The following is a 22247-nucleotide window of genomic DNA, read 5'->3' as shown; positions in this document are numbered from 1 at the left end:
ACACCCTGTCCTTGCCCTCACCAGTCATCAGGTTGTGACCGCAGTGCCTGCCTGGGCCCTCAAGGGCAGAGTCAGGTCTCCTGGAGCCCTGGTCAGGAGAGGAAGCTGAGTGAGGGGCTCTTGGTGCAAATCTGGCTGAGGCTGGGTGGTTCCTTTCCCAGTCAGCTCATGTTTCCTCATCTGTAAAATGAGGCTAATCAAGCCTACTTGACCAATTCAGCCTGGCACTTGGCAAGTGTTCAGTAAATCGAAAGTGGCATTTTATCAAAGATCCACACTTCGCCCCTCTCCCTGAGGGCTGAGCCTGTAAGGACATTCACGGTGCTCCACCCTGGGCCCCATCCCTGACCCCAACCCAGAATGAGCTCTCAGAAACTTACTGGAGCCTGAGGTAGCATCCAGGGCAGGCCTTGAAGGAGGAAGACCCTGAAACCTCCTCCTTAGGAGTCCCTGCCCCCTTGGTGGCGGGTGAGGATGAGGCCTAGGGAGCATACCCTGCTCTGCCCAGCACTGAGCTCCAGCCCTGGCGTCCCTTATGTCTACCCTGGCAGAAGGTAGACATAAGGCAGTGGGGATGGGATGAGTGAAAATGGGGGTTAAGAATGGGGACTGGCCAGGGACTTGGCATGTCCTCTGGTAAAGGTACCTCTCAGAGAGACTCTGGTGCTGGGCTGGAGCCCAGGAGGAGGGGCTCTGTAGGGCAGAGAAGAGATGCTGAGCACCAAGGTAACCAAGGTGGTATACGAGCTGTCTACACAAGGCTGTTTATTTCTGTACAAAACCATGTTTCTATTTTACACAAAGTACACCCCACCCTTTCCCCTCACACCAGTACCCTAACACTGGGGAGCATCCCCCCAGGAGGAAGGGGCTGAAGGAGGCCCTACCCCCAGGCCCTAGCTTCTGCCTGCCCTGGCTGGGCCACCCCGAGTGCCACTGTAAAGAAAATAAATAAGGAGACTCAGGCAGAATCTGTGTTGGACCAGCCAGACTCCAGCCCAGTGGCCAGGCAGCTTGGTCCTCAGAGGGTGGGCAGGCCGTGGAATGTCAGTTCATGAACCGTGTAGGTATGTGGAGACCCCACCCTGGAGGCCTGAGCTGCCAGGGTTACAAGTAGGTATCCTCACTCCCTTGGGATGTCAGGCTCTCCTGGGAGCGGTGGTGAGCTGAGACCTGGGGAGCCGAATCCTGAGGGGCTGAGTCCTGGGGGCCTGAGTCCTTCGGGGGCACATGCTGTGGGGGACATGCATCTCCTGCAGCGGCCACCACCATGGCTTGATTTGGGGCTGGGGGCTTCTCCAGCTGCCCTCTCGCCTTCATCTGCTTCCGCTGCTCCTTCTGGGCCTGCTTGGGTGGCTTGGGCTTGGCTTTGGAGCCAGGGAGGGGGACATCTGGGGGCAGGCGGATGGACGGTGAAGGTTGTAGGGCAGGCCGGGGACCGGGTTCTGCGTCCAAGATGGCCTTGGCACCATGCAGCCTGGGCGGGGAGCAGCACTGCAGCTCACCCCGGGTCTCCTGCCAGCGCCGCAGCTGGATGAGGTGTTCACGCTCAATCTGGCGCTCTGTCACAGGCAACTCCACCACCTATCGGGGCAGTGACACAGGCAAGTGGGCGCCAAGAAGAAGGACCTTCCCCTTCTGCCTCCCAGCCTGGGCCCCCAGTCTTTCTGAGCATCCCCCAGCCCTGGCCACTAAACACTGACCTCAGGAAGGATGAGGGTCTAGTCCCAAGCTGCAGTCACAAGGCCCAGAGCTGAGTGCTAGGTGAGCTGGACACTTGAGACTCACCGCCTCAGAGGAGAAAGCTGCCCACATCTTCACGAGTCCACCTGCCTGACTATGGGGCTGAAGGGTAAGACCCAGATAGACAAAAACCTGCTCTCTGCCAATCTGTCCTCCACCACTGCCCAGGGCAGCCTGGCTGCTTAGGCTCAAACTCCAGCTCCACCTGGGTGGGTGACTTTAAGGGGAGTTGCTTAGTGATTCTGCCTCTGTGAGCCTCCATTTCCTCATGTGTAAAAGCTGGCCACGCATGTTCCATCTAATTGCCCCTGAGAGACAAGTATCCATAAAGAAAGAAGAAAGGGAAATAAGAGCTAAGGCTGTGAATGGGGTACCAGGGAGGAAGAGGGGGCCGTGGGTCAGCACTCTTCATTCCCAAGCGGCTCAGATCCAGAAGGCCCTGCAGAGCCAGGCCTCTCTGTGTCCCATGCTCCTCACCAGACAGAAGGATGAGGTCCACCCACATGTTCTGGGCCGCCTAGCAATGGTCCTGGCATAGGTGACCCACCCTCAGGGGCTGAGGGTTAGAGGGACCCCCTTCAAAGGACCCCCACCTGTCTTCCTCCCTCCCCGTGGTAAGGGGCAGGCGCAGGCTGTACCTCCTGGACCAGGAAGGCCTCCTGCATGATCTTGGGGCTGAGGCTCCGCAGTCGCTCGATGGTCTCATACTGGCCCTGGCAGGCTTTGACCTTCTCGGGGGAGCCCAGCGCATGCTTCAGCAGCACCAGCCCTACCCGGAAGATGATCTTGACTCCTGCATGGGGGATGGGCAGTTAAGTACAAGGAGCCTTTTGGGAGTTTCTCTGTAAAGAGAGGCCCCCCTGTGGGCCTCTGTGGGCTGCTGGGAACAGGGGTGCTCCCCCCAAGCCCAGCCCAGTACCTTCGCAGAAGAACATGTCCCAGACGCGTAGCACAGAGCTCCAGGGCAAGGTGCGGGAGAAGGCGCACATGAACCACTCTGTCATATAGAGGAGTGGGTCGATCTTCTGACGGCTGAGGTGCTTGTGGGCCACCGGCGACACCTTCTGCAACAGCGAGAAGAGGATCTCCCCATCCAACTGGATCGCCTCCTGGGGAGACACCAAGGCCACGGGACCATGACCGTGGGCTGCAGGAGCCAGGGCAGGGACTACACCCCAGCACCCAGCACCCAGCAGGCTCAGGCAGGTACCGCCTGCAGGGTGTCTGCCTTTGCCAGGTGCTAGGATACAATGATGAGCAAACCAGAGCCAGCTGGTCCCCCGGAGTAGCTTATCCCAAGAAGGGCACATGAGCAAAAGAGGCTGGGGAGGGGAGGGGCTGAGTGCCTCTAACAAGGCTGGGGCAGGACTGCTCTCGAGCATGTGCTGGAGGGCCTCATCTGTCTGGGTCAAGAAAGCTCCCTGAGGGCTAAAAGCTGAAGCAAAAGAGAAGTTTGTAGGGGACAGCACGGGGATGAGAGCTTCCAGGCAGATTTTAGCCTAGGCCAAGGCCAAGGGAGGGAGGAATTTGGTGCCCTGGAAGAACTTCAATCCTGCCAAGTGGCCAGAGCACCTAGAAGCTGAGATGAAAGTCAGTGTAGAAGGGATAACATCGCAGTCCAAGAGACCTAACCCTGGCAAGCCTTGGGACTTCAGCCTGAAGGCAACATAAGGCCGGGCAGTTTTTAACCTGGGCAGGAGTTACTATGAGAGAAGGGCCTGGAGGGGCCACAGAGGGTGTCCAGCCTGGGGCAGGTCCCAGGCCAGGCGACCACTCACCAGTTTCTCGCTGTAGTAGCCGGGCAGGTACTTCTCACAGATTTGTACCAGGCACCAGAAGGCTTGCTGTGGGCGAGAGAGACGTGAGGCCTTGCCATTGGGGGTTCCCCACCCACCCTTCTGCCTGCCCGGGGCCTGGTGGTACCTCAGCAGGCATGTGCATGAGCAAGACGGCGGCAATGGGAGCCTGGGCCTGGCAGTAGCCCTCCTCGGGCCGGTACAGTGTGTAGGCCTTCAGCACACGGAATAAGTCCTGCTGGCTGTGGAGAGGCCAGGCAGAGCAGTGACGACCGGGGTGACTCTGCTACCCATGGCCTTTACCTGTGCCCCACTGGACCAGCCTGCCTCAGAATCTGCATCTCCCTTGAGAGGGGAGGTGATCTGCTTGTGGTCACCAAGGGATCAGTCTCCTACTGGAGCACATGGACTCTCATGTGCCCAGAGGAAGGAGGTGGGGAAGGTCTCCCCCATGACAGGGGAGGGCAGAGGCTCAAAGAGAAAACAGGGAGCAGGGCCAGGGAAGGATGTAAGGCTGTGTCAGGGCTGGAAGTACGGGCCCCTCACTCAGCAGCTATGGCCCCTTGGCCAGGCCAGCTTTGTCCCTGCGTCTGTCTTGGTCCCCTTGCCTGCCCCATCTCTCCCCTGCATACCTTCCACTCACCCACCTCCCTCTATCCCTCTTTCTCCCCAACAAAACCTGTTTCCCGAAGAGAGCCAGGCTGGGCAAGCTCTAACACTCTGGAGTCAATGAGGAAAGCCCCCCCTAGAGGTAAGAGGAGATGCTGAGAACATACATCAGAATCAAACCAAAAAAAGGGAAATGCTAAGAGTGGAGTTGGGGGCACCCAGCTTCTGAGGCCCTGAGCTCACTGTACCTCCTCAGACCCCTTAGAGACAGGGCCTAAAGACACCTCCCACCTCACAAGGCCCAGCCTGCTCACCCGTGGCCCCCCCGGGACACAAACATCTCATGGAATGGGAACTGCCGGTGCAGGTCACGCTCAATCACGTCCAGCCACTTGGGGTCCCCAGGGGACATGTCCAGCTCCTAGAAGCAAGGGCACATATTAGAGGCTGGGGAGGATGGAGGTGGGCATTGCTGCCAGGACATGACTGCCCAGGGATTAGGGGAGGGAGGCCTCCACCAGGGGCAGTGCCCACCCAAGCCCATCACAGACTGGGCCTTCCCAAGGACAGGAAGAGAAGCTCAGGTAAGGACGCCTGGGCAGGGGCAAAGGGGCAAAGAGGGAAGAGCCCTGGAAACCTTAAACCTGGCTCTAGGAAGACCGATGCGGGCAAGAGTGTCTACTCGAGCTGTCGCTGGAAGGACCTCTAGACATTTCATTCAGGAGTCAGTTAGATACATTGTGTCACATCCTTAAGACAGAAGGCTGCTTCTCTCAGCAATAGCTACCAGCTGTTCTCACTTCTCTGAGCCAGGCGCTAAGCTGGGCACAGGGTATCTGTGGACCTCACTGATCCTTCTCCTCAGCCTCCCGAGATAGGACCTATCATTATACCCTGTTTGCAGATGAGAAAACTGAGTGTCAAGGCCTCATGGCTAGAAAAATGGTGGAGCTGGGACTGGAAGCCAGGTCTGACTCAGAGCCGTCCATCCCAGCTCCTCAGCTACGTGGCTCCCTGTGCAGGTGGTGTCACCTATCCAGGAAGTGGAGTGTGTGTGAGATCTGCACAGAGCTCTTTTTGGAAGGACATGACATCTGTCAAACCTTAACCTCAGATACTTCTCTGGGTGCCGAGGTTTCAACAAAGTTTTACTCTTTTCTTTGAACTTCTGTAAACATTTCAGTATGGACACCTTTACAAAACAACAAAACCATTACAAAAAGGAAAATCTTTTCTTGGTCATTTGAAATGTTCTCCACCTTGATTTGCATGTTGGTTACATGAATGTGTATTATTTATCAAAACTCACCGAACTGCATGCACATTCAAGATCTATGCATTTTATTGTATGTAAATTCATACCTCAATTTTTAAGAAAGAATGAAAAAATAAATAAGGAGGAAGCCCAGAGGGCTGAGCAGGGAAGCAGAGTATTCACCAGAGGAACCAGAATGTGCTCAAAGGCATGGCCCAGGCACTTTCATGGGGGTGTTGGTTTAAGTACAAGTTGCCTGCAGGGCAGGGGCAGCATCAGGAAAGGCCCTCAGGAGGGAGGCCAGGTCCTCGGCAAACATACCCAGTGGGCACAGACCCAGGCCCTGCCCTGAAGAGCAGGTGACTTCACACAAGCCCCTTTCCCTCTCTGGCCCTCAGTGGGAGTGTCCTAGCACTAAGCTCAAGAACCTAGGGTGCCAGGAACTTGACTAGAGAGTAAGGACTGAGAGGAGCGGCTGACAGAGTGTTCAGGGCTGGAGGGGACAGGGAGGGGCTGGGGCCTCCACACAGAGCCCTAGAGCAGCCACATAGCGGAGAGATGGATGCGTGCCTTTGGAGCCCCAAACACACTTGTGATGGGGGTCTGTACTGTGCACCTCTAGGTACTGTCTGAGCAGCAGTGCAGGTTTGCTTTTGTCAGAAAGGGGAAGAGGGCCCCACAAATTCTCCTAGCAGTTCCCATGAGGTAGAAACCCAAAAACCCCAAAAGTCAGTTTCTAGGATGTGTTCATCTGGTACCTCAGCAGCCTAAGGCACTTGGCCACACATGGTTGGTGAGAAAGGAAAAGGGGGTAGCTGCAGATAGAAAGGGCATCGGCAGACAAGCAGGTACCACGGTCACGGGGCCTATAGCCTCCACGAGCCTGAGGGGTACTGGCACCATCAGAATGTGAAGCCAGAGAAGAAAACCAGGTAAAAAAGGACAAGGTGGTCCTGCCTGCCCAAGGAAGGAGGAAGAAATAGCACATGCAGGAGAAGAAGGAGCCACCAGGGCCTGCAGAGTCTGCCCTGAATGCTGAGGTTGGGATGGGCCACCTGGACTGGGTATTGAATGGAGGGCCCTGTGGGGAGAGAGCACAGAAACAGGTGCACGCTGCCATCACAGACTGCCACTGTGCCCTGCCTCGGCATAGGACCCACAGCAACCAGGGGAAGCTCCTCATGCTTCCTCTGGGTCACCACAGGCAAAAAAAAAAGTCCTTCCAGGTGTGCTCACCAACCATTCTTCCAGCCCCCAGGACCGTGCCGAAACCCATCACCCAGCTTCGGTGCATCAAGAAGGCCTTCTCTGCAAATCCACCTCCTCACACGAGCAACCTTCCAGACCCCCCGGGGGTGGCTGATTCTTCTCCGGAAGCACAGCTCTGCATGCACATGCACACAGCTCTGCATTCTGCTGCACACACGCTCACACTTGCTGAACCACACAGCCAGGAGGCTGGCCAGGCTGCCCACGCTCTTGGCTCTCATGCCTGGCTCTGGCAGCCTGACATTAACTATGGACTTGGACTGGGGCTCCCACCCCTGAGCCTCCCGCTTTGCCCAGGATGCAGCCCCTCAAAATGGGAGAGATGTAGCCACTAGGAGGAAGACTCTGGAGTCGAGAGGCTGCTCCAGTGGGACCTGGTATTGGTACTCTGGGGAATAATCCAATCAGCCAGATTCAGACCTACCCCAGCCAGACACTCTACCAGCTTCCCTGCCCCTGCAAGTCCACGTGTTGCCAGCAAAAAGCTCTCACCCTCTCTAGGTCAACAGCAGGAACTCTAGGCTACCTTGCCCTGCTCCTGCCCAGTCATCTCAAGGAAAAGATTTGGCAGGACAGGAGTGTTCACTGAAGAAGCATGCGATATGTCAACAAAGAGCTGGTGGTGGGCAGCTCTTCTCTGTCTCACTGTCTGCCTGTCACCAGTCCCAAGGACCTGTGAGAAACCCTGATGCCTGGGGCCAGATCTGGCAGGTAAGCTAGGGCAACCCCAGGGAATCCAACTGCTTCCCCATAATTCCCTAAGGGAGCAGGCTGGAGGAGCTGCCCAGCTCTGAATGGAGAGGTATTTTACTCTGGCCGGCCATGGGGCAGGGAGCAGCAGGAGGAGTATCGGGACAGGAGGAGGGATGACAACAGAGGACACCCTCTCTGGCCACTGAGTGGCATCTGACCCCTTGAGATACTTGGGCAGTTCCCTTCAGCCCCTTTGGGTTTGGCTCTGCTACACCCAGGGCTGATGACCTCAAAAGACACACAGGTGGGTTGTGCTGGCCAGGCTTGGACAAGGCAGGAGAAAGTAGAGGATGGGAGGCCAGGAGACATCAAAGGACCTGTGGTCCTGCTGGTCAAGCCCCCAAAGGCCCAGAGCACAGGGCCCAGAGCAGTCAGGGAAATGGTCTGAGTGTCCCCTCGTGATCACCAAGAGCAGGGATGTAGCCTACTGAGCCCAGGAAAGCAAAACCTGAGTGGTCATCAAGAGAAAGAGCTGGAATAGGGGGTAGCAAATCTGGCCATTCCACTGAGGGCTGCTCAGGGCTGGAGCCTCAGTTGTACAGAGCCTCCAGGAGACACAGGTGCCCAGGACTGGGCCAGTGTGGCCTGCTGGGGCCTGGGCAGTTTGGCACATGACTGGAGGTTTTGTGGACTGCTCATCCTGTGAGGTTCAGGTGAGCACATGGAGGATTGCTGCCATGGGGAGGACGCCCAGAGATGCGGAAGGGAGGGCAGGACAAAGGAAGGGAAACTTACCTCAAACTTTCCAGGGTTCTGCTGTAACTTCACTTTGCCTCCTGACAGGTATTGCCAAGCACGGCCCCGCAGAGAAGGCGGGATGCCCTTTTGGCACCGCAGACGAATCTGAAAACCAAAAGGACAGCTGAGCCCATGCAGCCACCCAGGCAGCTCCCCCAGCCCAGACCCTTTCCCAGTGCATGGTGGGCCCTCAGTGCACACAGCAGCAAGAGCAGAAACAGGGAGAAAAGAGGACTTTCGCCGGGCAAGGTGGCTCACGGCTGTAATCCCAGCACTTTGGGAGGCCAAGGCGGGCGGATCACCTGAGGTCAGGAGTTCGAGACCAGCCTGGCCAACATGGTAAAACCCTGTCTCTACTAAAAATACAAAAATTAGCTGGGCATAGTGGTGGGCGCCTGTAATCCTAGCTACTTGGGAGGCTGCGGCAGAGAATCGCTTGAACCCAGGAGGCAGCGTTGCAGTGAGCCAAGATCACGCCATTGCACTCCAGCCAGGCGACAAAAGCAAAACTCCGTCTCAAAAAAAAAGAAGACTTTCCTACTGTTGCTACCATGTAGATCCTAAGGTGTGGGGAGAGGAGGTGAATGCAGTTAGATATGCTAACACCAGGTGATGGCAGAGTCCCACATCCCTGGTGACAACACGGGCATTCCTGAGGTCTACCATGGAATTCCAGACCCTCATAACTATCTTCTGAATCAAAATGGAACCCTACAGGCGGGCACGCTGGCTCACACCTGTAATCCCAGCACTCTGGGGAGGCCAAGAAGGGCAGATCACTTAAGGTCAGGAGTTCAAGACCAGCCTGGCCAACATGGTGAAACCCTGTCTCTACTAAAAATACAAAAAATTAGCCAGGCATGGTGGTTGGCACCTGTAATCTCAGCTACTTGAGAGGCTGAGGCATGAGAATTGCTTGAACCTAGGAGGTGGAGGTTGCAGTGAGCTGAGATCGTGCCACTGCACTCTAGCCTGGGCGATAGAGTGAGACTCTGTCTCAGAAAAGAAAAAGGAAAAGGAACCATTACAAGTTGGGTGAACCCCATGGTCTGTCGCCTGGGAGGGCACTGCACTGTGTGCGGCTCAGCTGCACCCCAGGGAAGGTAGCTCATGTGCCCAGAGGTGTTGCCCAGGCACTTTCTTTCTTTTTTTTTTTTCTTTTCTTTTTTTTTTTTTTGAGACGGAGTCTGGCTCTGTTGCCCAGGCTGGAGTGCAGTGGCCGGATCTCAGCTCAGTGCAAGCTCTGCCTCCCGGGTTTACGCCATTCTCCTGCCTCAGCCTCCCGAGTAGCTGGGACCATAGGCGCCGCTACTTCACCTGGCTAGTTTTTTGTATTTTTTTTAGTAGAGACGGGGTTTCACCGTGTTAGCCAGGATGGTCTCGATCTCCTGACCTAGTGATCCACCCGTCTTGGCCTCCCAAAGTGCTGGGATTACAGGCTTGAGCCACCGCGCCTGGCCAGCCCAGGCACTTTCATGCAGGTATGTTGGTTTCAGCAGCCATGTGGTAGGATACCGCCAGCCTAGAGGGGAGAAATCTCAGCAGAACTCAGAAAGAAGATGGGAGCTGCTCAAATGGCTCCCTCTTTGTGTTGATCAAGAATCCCTCTCTCCTCTCATTGACCCTGAGCTCCCAAGATCACTGGCCTGGGGCATAGGCAGCTGGCCTGAGTGTGAGTCCTGATCTCAGCCGTTGCTAAAATGGCCCAGGTCTTCCCTGCCATTCGCAGAATGGGAGAAGTGAAGGAGGAAGTATTTGAGGCAGCTCATAACCCAGAGCTAGTGCTTAATTCCGGCTAGTTGTTTTTATCAGGAAAAGTTTTCCACTGACAAAACTCAATCTGAAAACTATCAAGACTATCATGTCTTTTACAAATGGGGAATTGAGGGTAGGGGAAAATTCGTGGGGGAAATTTCATCACACAAGCAGAGTGGGGGTAAATGTGTCATACAATCAGAAACCCTACTATCTCCTAGCTGTACTGCACAGACTGAGGGATCCAGCCCCGTGTACTTTCTACATCACCAGTGGGCTCCTCCTGGGCTTGGGACCAGAATGATGCTCTGAAGGCAGTTGCCCTGACCCGTCGAGGTGAGCGAGGACAAAGGCAGGGGCATCGCTCCTGTGAAATGCTGTCGTGGGGGAGGGGCGAGATGGCCAATGATACTCCCTCAACCCCTGCACTAAGCAGCCTGACCTGGGGATGAGCACTCAGGGCATGAGAAGAACATCTGGATCTGGGTTTGAATCTAGCGCTGACCTTCAGCCAACCACTTCTCAACTGTAAGATCTGAATGCTAATACCTCCTACTGTGCAGAGTTGCCAAAGGAGTCCATTCGAGAGGGAAAATGTGCTTAGTGTGGGGCCTGACACACTGTCTGTGTTCAGTAAGTAATGGCTTCCTCTCTGCCCCTCCATCCCAGGAGGATGCTTGACACAGAAGCTCAGGACCTCAGCTCACGCCTAACTTCCCCTCACCTAGAAACCCCCTTCAACAGTCCCCCTGGAAGCTCTCAGAGGAGGGAGCACAGAAGCCCTGGCCTTCCTGGTGACCAGTGCAAACAAGAGAAAACTTTCCAAGGGTCAGAGAGAGTCAAGAACCAGGAAGGAGCCAGGCAGACAGGCTGAGGGTGGTGGGGGAAGAGTAGCGGTGGTGGGGGAAGAGTAGCAGTGGCTGGTCACAGGTGCCAAGTGAGAGCTTCTGGGACTGCATAGAAAGAAGGCAGAGGAAGGGGGCTGAAGGGAACTGCCCAAGACTCAAGGAACAGTTTCCTGCGGCTGTGGGACAAGGGTCTCCTTAAGGAAGCCAACTTGGGCAGGCTTTGGCAAAGGGATATGCTTTAGCCCAAAGCCACAGGCCCTTCAGGCTCTCCCACAGAGCCAAGCTCAGCAAGAGGCAGCCCCACATCATCACAGCCCCCATCATACTTGGCCTCCTCCAGGAGAGCCCTGGAACACTTCGCGGGGAGCAAAGAGCTGGGAGTACTGCCAGCCTTTCCCACTCTGGCCTCCTCAGCATAAAGGTGCTGGAGAGGGTCATCCCTACCCTGCCTGCCTTAGGGAGGATGGTAGGGACCAATAAGGATAAAGCATGAGAAAGTATTCCCAGAAACCACAGGATTACCATTCTCTGAGGCCAGGGCTTGGGAAAGGAGATCTCTGATGAAAGCTGAGTGAGGCCACACCCTTGCCTGCTGAACTCTGTGAGGACAGGGCCACTGCTTAAGCCTACCCCAGGGCAGGGCCCTGTGGGAAGACAGCATTCCAGCCCCTGCCCTGCCTCCCTGCAGGACCAGAATTCTGTCCTAGACATGGCTGGGAGTCGCAGAAAGGAAGGCACCCTCCCAGCAGGACTATGTATGAGTCCAGGAGAAGTGTTGGGTCTGAGCCCACTTCCTGAAACAGGTATTACCCTTCCTGTGCCATGACTTCCTGACCAGAGGGAGAACTCAAGCCTCCACAGGCAGGCTGGAAGAGCACCCAGGGCAGGGCTCGGTGTGGCCACAGCTGAGGTGGCAGGACGGGCACCCAGGATGGTTCTGGGCTGGAGAGAAGCAGTGGGTTAGGGCCTCTGAGCATGGTGGATTGAAGCACTTCCTGTGGAGGCCTCAGCTGGGCAGGGGCAGGGGCAGGTCTCGGGCTCTAACCACAATGCCAGGAAAGAAAAGGGGAAGTACCCGCTGCTACTCTGCTGAGAGGTGCTCCCCAAAGCTCCCCTCTGGAATCCCTATTTTCAAGAACACAGAAGGTCCCTGCCAACCACCAGTCACCACAACAGATTGCTGGAGAGCAAGCTACAGCTCAGAGTAAGAGCCAGAGGAACCATGAGGCAGGGAAACAGAGCCAGAGTCAGGCAGGAAGCAGCTGAGGAATAACTGTCTTAACATTGTTTTTTTAAAAAAGAGATAGGCTGGGTGCGGTGGCTCATGCCTGTAATTCCAGCACTTTGGGAGGCCGACACAGATGGATTGCTTGGGCTCAGGAGTTCCAGACCGGCCTGGGCAACATGGTGAAACCCCATCTCTACAAAAATTACAAAAATTCCCCAGGTGTGGTAACATGTGCCTGTGGTCCCAGCTACTCGGGAGGCTGAGGTGGGAGGATCACTTAACTCCAGGAGTTTGAGGCTGCAGTGAGCCAAGATCATGCTGCTATACTCCAGCCTGGGTGACAGAGTGAGACCCTGTCTTAGATAGATAGATAGATAGATAGATAGATAGATAGATAGATAGACAGACAGACAGACAGAGAGAGAACAACAAGCAAGAGCCCAGGTCTGGGTGAGCCTCTCCTCTCATAGCACAGGGCTTCACCATCTATGACACCGTCTACGAAGCACTTACCACCACTTCGTGGGGAACAACAACAGGATTATCACTCCCATTTGGCCAGAGAAACTGAGGTTAAGAGGGTGAGGTGACTTGCCCAGAAGTTCTACAGTTAGCCACAGGTGTGAAGAAAGGAAAGGAGTGGGGCTGGGCCCAAGTCTATATACCTGACGGTCAGTCCGGAGCTTTCTGTGAGGCCTTGCAGCCAGCTGTGCCAGCCTGGACCAGACCAGAGTGTCAGCTGATGAGAGCGGGCAATAGGGTTCATTCTGTGCATTTGGGAACTTGTACAGAGAGACCCTAGCTGTAAGGCTCAGAACAGGCCTCCTCTAGGCCACGTAGTAACACCACCATGCCGGGGGCAGCCAAGGACATCAACACACACACTTAAGAGTGGTGGGCAAGAACATTCCCACAGGGCAATCGAGCTAGTGTCTAAAGATAGCCTAACTCGAAAAGGACTACTGGATGATTTCATTTTTGTAAGACTATTATTAAACTGTGAGGTTACTTTCTTCTTTCTTTGGCCAGGAGTCAAGAGGGAAGTCATCAAATTAATCTAGAGGATAAAGAAGGCCTCGTACTGTGGTGGTTAAGAGGGGAGGTGCTAAAGGTACACTGCTTGGGTTCAAATTTTGATGACCAGGCCATCAGTAAAGTGGGGATACTACTATTACTAACCTCACACTAGGATGCTGTAAGGAATTATCCCAAGCACAAAGCAAACGTTCCATACATGCTAGTTACTGGTAGTATTGTGAAGTCCTCCTTGATAGCTGGTAAGCAGCACTAAAGTCCTTCTCCTGGGAAGGCTATAGGAAAGCTGTGTTACAGCTGTTGGCTAAGAATGGCTTTGAGGTTTAGCTCCAGGACAACGTTCTGCATGAATCTGAAGTCACTGTGTGAGGGCCCAACCTTCCCCCTGCCTTCAAGTCAGCTTCTGTCTTGCACTGGCAGTTGGAGGACACCTAAGGCATCTGGCAGTTAGAGAAGCCCCTGCTTTCCTAAGCTGATGAAGTTCCTCCCTCCTCCTCCTCCTCCCCAAGCTGCCAACTCCCAGCCCGAGACCTGAGGCCAGGCCCCTCACCTTTTTGTGCTTCTTGGCCATCCATTTGTCCCAGTTGTTGAGCATGTCCAGCCACTTGGACTCCCTCTGCCTCAGCACCTCCAGGGGGACTTCCTCCAGCCTGTGGAGCAGAGGGCAGGGCCTGTGAGAGGTGCCAAGGGAAGCAAAGGCCCTGACTTCGTTCCCAGCCGCCAGCCTGGTCAGACCTCCATTCTTCCTGCCTACCATCCCTACTGTTCCCCTCAGGACTGCTACCTCGGACCACCGTCCTATTGCAGAGGAGAGGGAACACGCCACCTCCCCACCCACTGCCTCAAGGCATAGGCTAGAGACACAGCAGGTGGTTCAAGTGCCTACTCCCCTAATGTGGTCAGGGGCCACGGTGCCTCTCTGGGGCAGAGGCTGAGTGAGTGTCTGCATCTGTGCACCAAAGCAAAGCATTCCTGTCCTGGGTCTGCCTTAGTCAATAAGCCTCTTCGGAGGGCCAGTATACAAGGTGCAGAGTTGAACACAAAAACTAGTCAAACGAGTACAGAAATAATATGCTCACCTCTTTACTTGAGCCAAACTCATTACTCAGAGTTTCCCCATTTATGCCCTGGCCCTTTCCCACCTCTCAGCCTTTACTCATGCCAGTCCCTTTGCAGGAATGTTTCCCAAATTGTCTCTACCCATCAAATCCTACACACACTTCAGAGCCCCATCAAATACCACTTCTTATATTTGTAGATCTACTGACTGGGCAGCTAGCACAACTGTGTTGCACTGTTCTAGGGCGAGGGACTCTGGGTTGTGGGGATGCCGTCCCATGATTAAAACAAAGTCCTGACCCTCTTGGAGTTGATGTTCTGGTGGGCATTGAATGTGGGGAAAACACCTCAGCACCAAGGTGCTTTTTTGTGCTTTCTTAACAGAAGAAGATATTAATGACAGACGAGGAAACAGGCTCAGAGAGGTAAGATACCCAGGAAAGGTATCTTGCTTAGCGTCCAACAGCAAATCAGTGGAATAACCCAGACTCAAATCCAAGTCAGGTCCCAGCCAAGAGCCAGCACACAGTGCTGCCTGACCTCTCAGAAAGGAGCACAGGGTCGGAGGCAGCTCAGAGGAGGTTCTCAGGAACAGGACACGGTGGGGCTGGGGCTTGGCCCAGGCCTGAGTCTCTGGTCCTCTCTCTGCCGGAAGGAAATATGCTACTGTGACTTTTACTGGTTGGAAGAGCAGAGGGAGGGGCCCTGGCAGAGCTGAGGCCTCTAAGACACAAAAGGGAAGGTCTTCTTCAGTGCATTTTATCTGGGGAACTGCCCAGGCCTGAGAGCAGCCTTGGAACTGAACATCTGAGGAAGGACTACAGCCTAGGCAAAGGAGGCCCCCTCAAAGCACTGAAACAAAGCACCCCCCACCTTGAACTGCTGCCCCTCTCACCACCTAGAGGCAAAACTAGGGCATGAGTTACTCCTTTCTATGCTTTTCCTGATAAGAGCAAAGCAGGGACCACGCCTTTACAAAGGGTCAGGTAATTTACAAAGGGATGTGCATCTCCGGGCAATCCCCAAACATCCCAGGAGCAGAAACTAAGGGCCCACACCTCCCAGGCCATGGTACCTTCCACCACCTATAATGCACTGCTTATGCAACAAGTCAGGGGAACAGCCTTCTAGTTAACCAGTCAGAAGGGTGCCCAAACTGAGTCAACAGGAAGTTCTGGCAGTTATGGATGTAGATAATGGCTGATCCAACATCCCCACCGCACAGACGAAAAAAATGAGGCTTACAGAGGGCAAGGTTTTCACTTGAGATTACCAGTTTCCAAAGAACTCATAGGTGATTAAATATGTCTATTTGATACCTCAACCCTCAGTCTGGCTTTATTGATAAAATGTAACTGCAGGGACTCAGAGACACCCATTCTCCCAACTGCAGATACACAGAGGAACATGTTAAATTCGGAGTTCTTTTAACTGATGCCAGATAACAGCTCTGGCAGTTTCAAACCCCCAATGTCAAACCTCAAACCGGAATTTCAAAAGAGTACAAAACAAACTACCATATTTCCTGGATTCTAAGACACCACTGATTTTAAGCTACACCATTGATTTCGTAAGATCTCAGAAACAAACAAAAAAGCCACTACTACTTTAAATGTGCATGTCAATTGAAAGATCTGTTTTGATCTTTTAAATCCTAAATTGGGAAAATTTTGAGGCAATATGGCCATCTGAATGGCCTTTCCTTTAACAGCAGAGGAGTTTAATGTACCTGGAGATGGTGAGAAAGAAGACACTGGAGGTCTGGCTGTACCTGGCACTCAGCGTACCACGTGCTCTCTAATGGCAGGTAGATATCTCTAGGCACAGGATGTGCTCCTGAAACACTGCAGGCTATATATATATATTTTTTAATCAGAAGGTTCACATATCCTTCAGTTAACTCAGTCAGGATCTTAGAAAGCATCTGATCCAATTGCTTTCTGATATAGAAATCCTTTCTACAATAGGCAAGTCCCCTTCCTTCTCTGAGCCTCAGTTTCCCTATATGCTTGTGCAGCCTATCTTATGAATTGGACCCTCTAAGGATGCCCAGAGAGGAGCCGTGAGATGAAGCTGGGGCCAGAGGGGTCCCTGAAAATAGTGTGACAGTGTTGAAGCCCTGAGGTGGCTTCCTCCTGACAGTGGAGAGGGCAGGAACCAATTGCTAGTGAGAGAGAAGCTGGCCTGGTATAAGGGACCAAATGGCCCACGGGGGATGTCGCAAACCTGGCGGCCTCACTCATCCTCCAGGAAACCCCTCCTTCCTTAAGGTAGCCTAAGGGAGTCTCTGAAGCCAAAAGAGACAAGTGAGACCAGTTTCTTGTGGCTCAGTCACTGCTGGAACTCCTCCAGGGGTGGGCCTTCCTTACCTCCAGGTGAAGTCACCCTACTGTTAAACAATTTCCACTGCTAAAGCTTTCTTCCCCACATTATGCCAAAATTGTCCTAGTAACTTCTACCTATAATCTCAACACCCCTTTTGAGGTCACACAATTCTAGACCCCTCCCATACCAGGCGCACACATTTTTATCCCTCATCATCCACTCACCCCTACCTGAATGCCCTTTCTTCTCCCTTCTCCAAGTAACAGTAACCCTTCAGAGCCCAATATTACATTAAAAACCACAACTACAACAACAATAATATCAGCAACAGTAGTTACCATTTGTAGATTATTTACTACTTATAATTTTCTTCTCAATGCTTCACATACCTTTATCACATGTACCTTTTGTAATAACCCTACTATAACATCATTCTCCCCTTTTTATTTTATTTTTTTGAGACAGAGTTTTGCTCATGTTGCCCAGGCTAGAGTGCAATGGCACGATCTTGGCTCACTGCAACCTCCGCCTTTCGGGTTCAAATGATTCTCGTGCCTCAGCCTCCCAAGTAGCCGGGATTACAGGCGCCCATCACCACACCCGGCTAATGTTTTGCATTTTTAGTGGAGACAGGGTTTCATTATGTTGGCCAGGGTGGTCTTGAACTCCTGACCTCAGGCAGTCCACCAGCCTTGGCCTCCCAAAGTGTTGGGATTACAGGCGTGAGCCACTGTGCCTGGCCCATTCTCCTCATTTTAAAGTAGAATTCGAGGCTTAGTAAGGTTAAGAGTGTTCCTTAAGACCATATAGCTATAAGTGGCAGAGCTGGGACTCAAACCCAGGCCTGACTGACTCTTAACAGCTCATGCTCTTGACCCTTGTACTACACTTCTCTGCCTCCACAGGCCAAACCCTCAGCCTCCACACAGCCTGCATGCCTGCCTGCCTGCGCAGATCTCGTAAAATGTCCTGAAGATCTTCATCCTGGCTTAGAACACCATGTCTCACACTTTTTAAACTGAGACCCACACAAACACACATACACACACACAACCAGGACACATTTTAGGAAACGAGTTGCCCTTACATGTACTAATGCACTCTGATATTTCCAGATTGATTTTACATTATTCTATTCTATTGTTTTAAATGCTGGTCACAAGCCCCTAAAACTGATTTCAGCACCAACTGATAAATGAGTCAAGTCATTAAGTGTGAAATACGTACTTCATTACCACTTGCTCATATTACTCAGCACTGTCCCTCCCCAAATGGACCAGGTCTTGAACTTCTTCTGTGACTGCCACCGCACCCCGCCCCCGCAGGTGTTCAACAGCTGCCCGCCTGGCTTTCTCCATGACATCATTACCCTCATCTGCACTACATCAGGGCTACAAGTTACTTCTGTCTTAGAAAGTGTACGTGTCCCTCTAATAGCTCAGTGAAGTGGGGCCCTCACAGATTAATTACCATTTCTATTTGGCCCATGACAGACTTGGCCTGATCAGAGAGGTTGTATGACTTGGACAAAGTCACAAAGCTACTAAGTAAGTGGCTGACCCAGGGCTTCCCCTCTGTCACAGTGGCCAATATGCTACTTCTAGCTCCCCGGGGAAGGCTGTGGGGAAATCAGGCCCTTCTCCAGATGCTTCTGTGTGGCTCTATCTCTGGCCCCCAAGCCACTGGAGACAGTCTAACCCCCTCCTCCAGTGTTCTGACTGCCCCACTGAGTGGCCTGCCCATACCTAGCAATGCTCAGAGACACCATGGGATGGTTTGCCAGCACAACCTCAGTTGCAAATGGTAAGCCTGGGCAACCTGCCTTTTTTTGTTGTTGTTGAGACGGAGTCTCACTCTATCACCCAGGCTGGAGTGCAGTGGCGCAATCTTGACTCACTGCAACCTCCGCCTCCCGGGTTTAAGCGATTCTCTTGCCTCAGCCTCCCAAGTAGCGGGGGCACCACCACACCCAGCTAATTTCTGTATTTTCAGTAGAGATGAAGTTTCACTATGTTGGCCAGGATGGTCTCAATCTCTTGACCATGTGATCCGCCCACCTCAGCTTCCCAAAGTGCTGGGATGACAGGCATGAGCCACTGCACCCGGCCAGGGCAATCTGCCATTTGCTTGCAGCCCCAGCTTCTGAGGAGGAAAGGCTTAGAGGAGACAAAGGTGGCACCTAATCACAGATCTTGTCAGGCTCCTGGACTGGAACAGGCTTAGCCATGCTGTGCCATGTCATGGTCCAAGGCAGCAGTGACTCTCTGCTGACCCCATTCTCTGTAGGTTTCCAGTTTCCCAGCGTTCTCCCAAAACCCAGAGGCTTGAGGCTTCCAAAAGTTTAGAAGGACAAGACTGCTTCCCAGGCTACTGAGACCAAGGGCTGGGGTTCTCTCTTCCCTTGTCCTTCTAGACATCTGCTTTCTGCCCAAGCATATCTCAGCACCTCTGGCTAGGCAGGTTCAGCAAGGGCAGTGCCCATGCCCATCACCTCCTTATCCTAGCCTGTCGTGGGAGATAAACCTGGATATCAAAGAACCCATCTACACCCTCCTCCAAACCTCACTCCCTGAACCAGCTCAAACAAAGAGAAACACACCCTAAGCAGAAAGTCTGAGGTCACAGACCACAGGACTGATCCTCCTCTCACCCACTGGGGAAACCAGGTGGGGTGCAGGGTAGAAGAAATGGAGTGGAGACTTGAAGTTAACTGAGCTAGTACTCCAGTTCCTCCGTCTACTAACTGGGAGACCATGTGCAAAACATGTGACCTCCTAAGCCTCAACTTCATCTTTAAGTGGGGTCATAATGCACACCTCATCTTTTATAGGGCTGCAATGAGGAATAAATGTGTATAAGGGCCCAGCCTGGTAGGTGGCCAGCAAATGGCAGCTATTAGGTGACTGGTATTTGCAGCTTAACTAGCACTTTCACATCTCCTTCCTCATCTGACTGGTCCCCATACACAGGCCTTTGAGGAAGGCAGGGCATGATTACCACCATTTTACTCATGAAGCAATTAAGGCTCTGAGAGATTACTTAATTTGCTCAATGGTAAACAAACTCTAACTCCTGGCTGCTGATCCCAGCTCTACAGCTTTACAGCTGTGTGAAACAGGGCTGGCTGTTCTGCTCTCTGAGCTTCCAGTTCCTCATCTGTAACCCAGGAGGAATGCCACCTCCTCAGAGAGCATGGGTAAACATGATGTGAGGCAGTAAGAGCTGACACATTTCATGCGCTGGCCGTGTACTAGCTCTGCCAAGCACTACACAGGCACACAATCCCCCAAGGAAATAGCTTTAATTATCTCCATTTAATAGACAAGAACACTAAGATTCAGCACAGTGGAGTAATATGCCCAAGGTTACATAGCCTGGAATTAGAGGCTACCATCCGAGCACTAAACTCTTCAAGACATATAAAGTCCCCCGCTCACACCACGGCTTCAATCCCTGTCACATTCTCTTCCCTCTTCTTATCACCCTCTGTGCCGAGAAAGGCAGGAGTGAATAATGTGAAAATAACCCCTCACGCTTGGGTCTCCAGGATGGAGAGGAGGCAGCTGGAGGAAGTCCCACCAAACTGTGGAAAACTGGGAAGTGGATGTGCAGGGGGAGCAGGGCCATCACCAATCCAGAGGGCTTCCCTCTCCACCCAGAGCCTGAAAGTGAAGTGAGGACAAACAAAAGGCTGACCTGTTTTGCATATTAGGCAACAACCTCTGGAGTTCACTACCCTAAGAGGTGGTAATGAATGAAGGTATAAATGGCTTTTAGACCAGTTCCATAAGAAGTGAAATGGGAAACCAAAGTGCAGGAGAGGGTAGGCTGGTGGTGTGCAAATGGCTGTCAGGACTGGGAAACCTATGAGATCATGCAGTGAGGCCATCCCCTCCCCAGAAGGTAAGCAGTCTGCCTGAGGCCACGCACGCTGTGAGTTGGTAGGAAAAAGGAAGACGGTCTGCAGCAGCCTGGCACTCCCTTCTGGGGCCCGGCCACCCCTGCCTGGGAGCCGGCTGGCAGTGTCCAGGCTCCCTGTCTGAGTGAGAGAATCTGGCTTGCTTCACTCTCCCTCCTTCCCAATGCAGGCTAATTCTGGGGCTGCCTGTCTTCCCCATGAGGAATTCCCTGGCTCTGTTCCTTCCAGTGCTAGGTCAGTGCACAATGGTAAACAGGTTCTCTCCACCCTTTACTGGCCTTGGTGCCCTGGACCTGTGCCCAGCTCTCCACTCCGCTCAACTCCACCCTACTCAGTGTGAGAAATGGTTCCTTTAGGCACCAGCCTTGCTGGCTCCCAAAAACAAAAACCAAGGAACCCACCCTCCTCTGATGCACTCATAGGGAAGGGCACAGAGCACAGAAGAAACTCCAAAGCAGTTCTCCCTGACGACTGCAGAAACGTGTTAGACGGGGTCTTGCTCTGTCGCCCAAGATGGAGTGCAGTGGCAAGATCTCAGCTCACTGCAGCCTCCACCTTCTGGGCTTAAGCGATCTTCCCACCTCGGCCTCTCGAGTAGCTGGGACCATAGTCTCATGCTACCACGCCCCACTACATTTTGTATTTTGTGTAGAGACAAGGTTTCGCCATGTTGCCCAGGCTAGTCTCAAACTCCTGGGCTCAAGTGATCTGCCTGCATCAGCCTCCCAAAGTGCTGGGATTACAGGCATTAGTCACTGCGTGCCGCCCGAGACTATTCTCAACAGAAGACATCCCTTCTCCAAGTCCCAGCTCCCACCAGGCAGAGTGCTGTTTGGAATTCCCTTGCTGGTGACTGGGTCCTTGGATCACAATCTCACTGCAGGCACCCAGGGGCCACCCTGACTCATCCTTACCAAACTGCTAGATCTCATTGATAGATCTTACCAAAATTAGTCTTGACTCACTGTTTATATAAGGCCCCTCCTCTACCCAGACTGGTCCATGGCTCCCTACTGCCCTCATTATCCAACAGAAACCTCACAATGTGCCACTGCACCCTAGACTGGGCCACTGGGTCACAGGGCAAGACCTTTTCTCAAAACAAACAAACAAAAAAACAAATAACAAAAATAACAACACCACAAAAAACAAAGAAACTTCAGGCCCTGGCTCTCAAGGCCCTCCTGTTCCCCTGCACATCCCTTTCTCCCCTAGTCCCATCTCTAGAGGACCCTACCCTGAGCCATCTTCCTTCAACCCCCATTCAATTTTGGTGCCATCATCTTGGGAAGCCTCATTCCGAGCTCCTTCTCATCTCTACAAAGCCTCTCCTAACTACTCCAGGGACAGAACACAATCAGCCCCTCATTATATTCCATGCACACCTTTCTAGAGCCTGTGTTCCAGGCTCTGAATCTACAAAGATGAATAAAATGTGGTCCCTGCCCTTGAGGAGGTCAATCTGGCAGTGACAAATGGGTAGGTAAATAATTAGCACACAGAGAGGAAATGCCATCACAGGTGCATGTAGAGGGGGCTAGGAGACTGCAAAAGGACCCCAGGGTGAGGATGGGCTGTTTAGAGAAAGCTTTAAAGGGGAGTTGACTTTTAAATTGGGGTTTGAAGGATGACAGCAAGTAGCTAGGCCGAGAAAGGGGAAAGGACACACCAGGCAAAATAGTACGTTCAAATGCAAGTTAATAGGAAAGGGAATGACTTGTTCGGGGAATGTGAGCAGTCCAGTGGGACAGGTGGAGCTTCTCCACCGGAAGGCTGTTCTGCAGAGGCAGCATTTCATGAGAAGGTGCATTCCTGGAGGGCAGGGGCTCTCTTGGCCTCATTCTCTGCAGTGTGTTCCAAGCCTGATACCTAGCTGGTGCTCAACAAATACGTGTGTGAGTGTGTGTTGTTGTTT

General features: G+C 53.1%; 1 protein-coding gene across 1 annotated transcript in view; it reads right to left on the bottom strand.

The window, feature by feature from the left end:
- Positions 1 to 750: 750 nt before the first annotated feature.
- Positions 751 to 22247, bottom strand: part of TBC1D10A (TBC1 domain family member 10A) — a 35169-nt gene continuing 13672 nt past the window's right edge. The window contains exons 2-9 of the mRNA XM_010359574.2: positions 13580 to 13679; positions 8161 to 8268; positions 4463 to 4569; positions 3667 to 3781; positions 3522 to 3587; positions 2663 to 2852; positions 2382 to 2536; positions 751 to 1584 (exon numbers count right to left, since the gene is read on the bottom strand). Coding sequence (XP_010357876.1) covers positions 1108 to 1584; positions 2382 to 2536; positions 2663 to 2852; positions 3522 to 3587; positions 3667 to 3781; positions 4463 to 4569; positions 8161 to 8268; positions 13580 to 13679 — 1318 coding nt within the window. The 3' untranslated portion in view covers positions 751 to 1107. The remainder of the gene's footprint in view (positions 1585 to 2381; positions 2537 to 2662; positions 2853 to 3521; positions 3588 to 3666; positions 3782 to 4462; positions 4570 to 8160; positions 8269 to 13579; positions 13680 to 22247) is intronic.

The sequence above is a fragment of the Rhinopithecus roxellana genome, chromosome 13, assembly GCF_007565055.1.
Source record: "Rhinopithecus roxellana isolate Shanxi Qingling chromosome 13, ASM756505v1, whole genome shotgun sequence".
Taxonomy (NCBI): domain Eukaryota; kingdom Metazoa; phylum Chordata; class Mammalia; order Primates; family Cercopithecidae; genus Rhinopithecus; species Rhinopithecus roxellana.
Note: the sequence above shows the minus strand (reverse complement) of the source record. Positions and strands in the feature narration are given on the sequence as shown.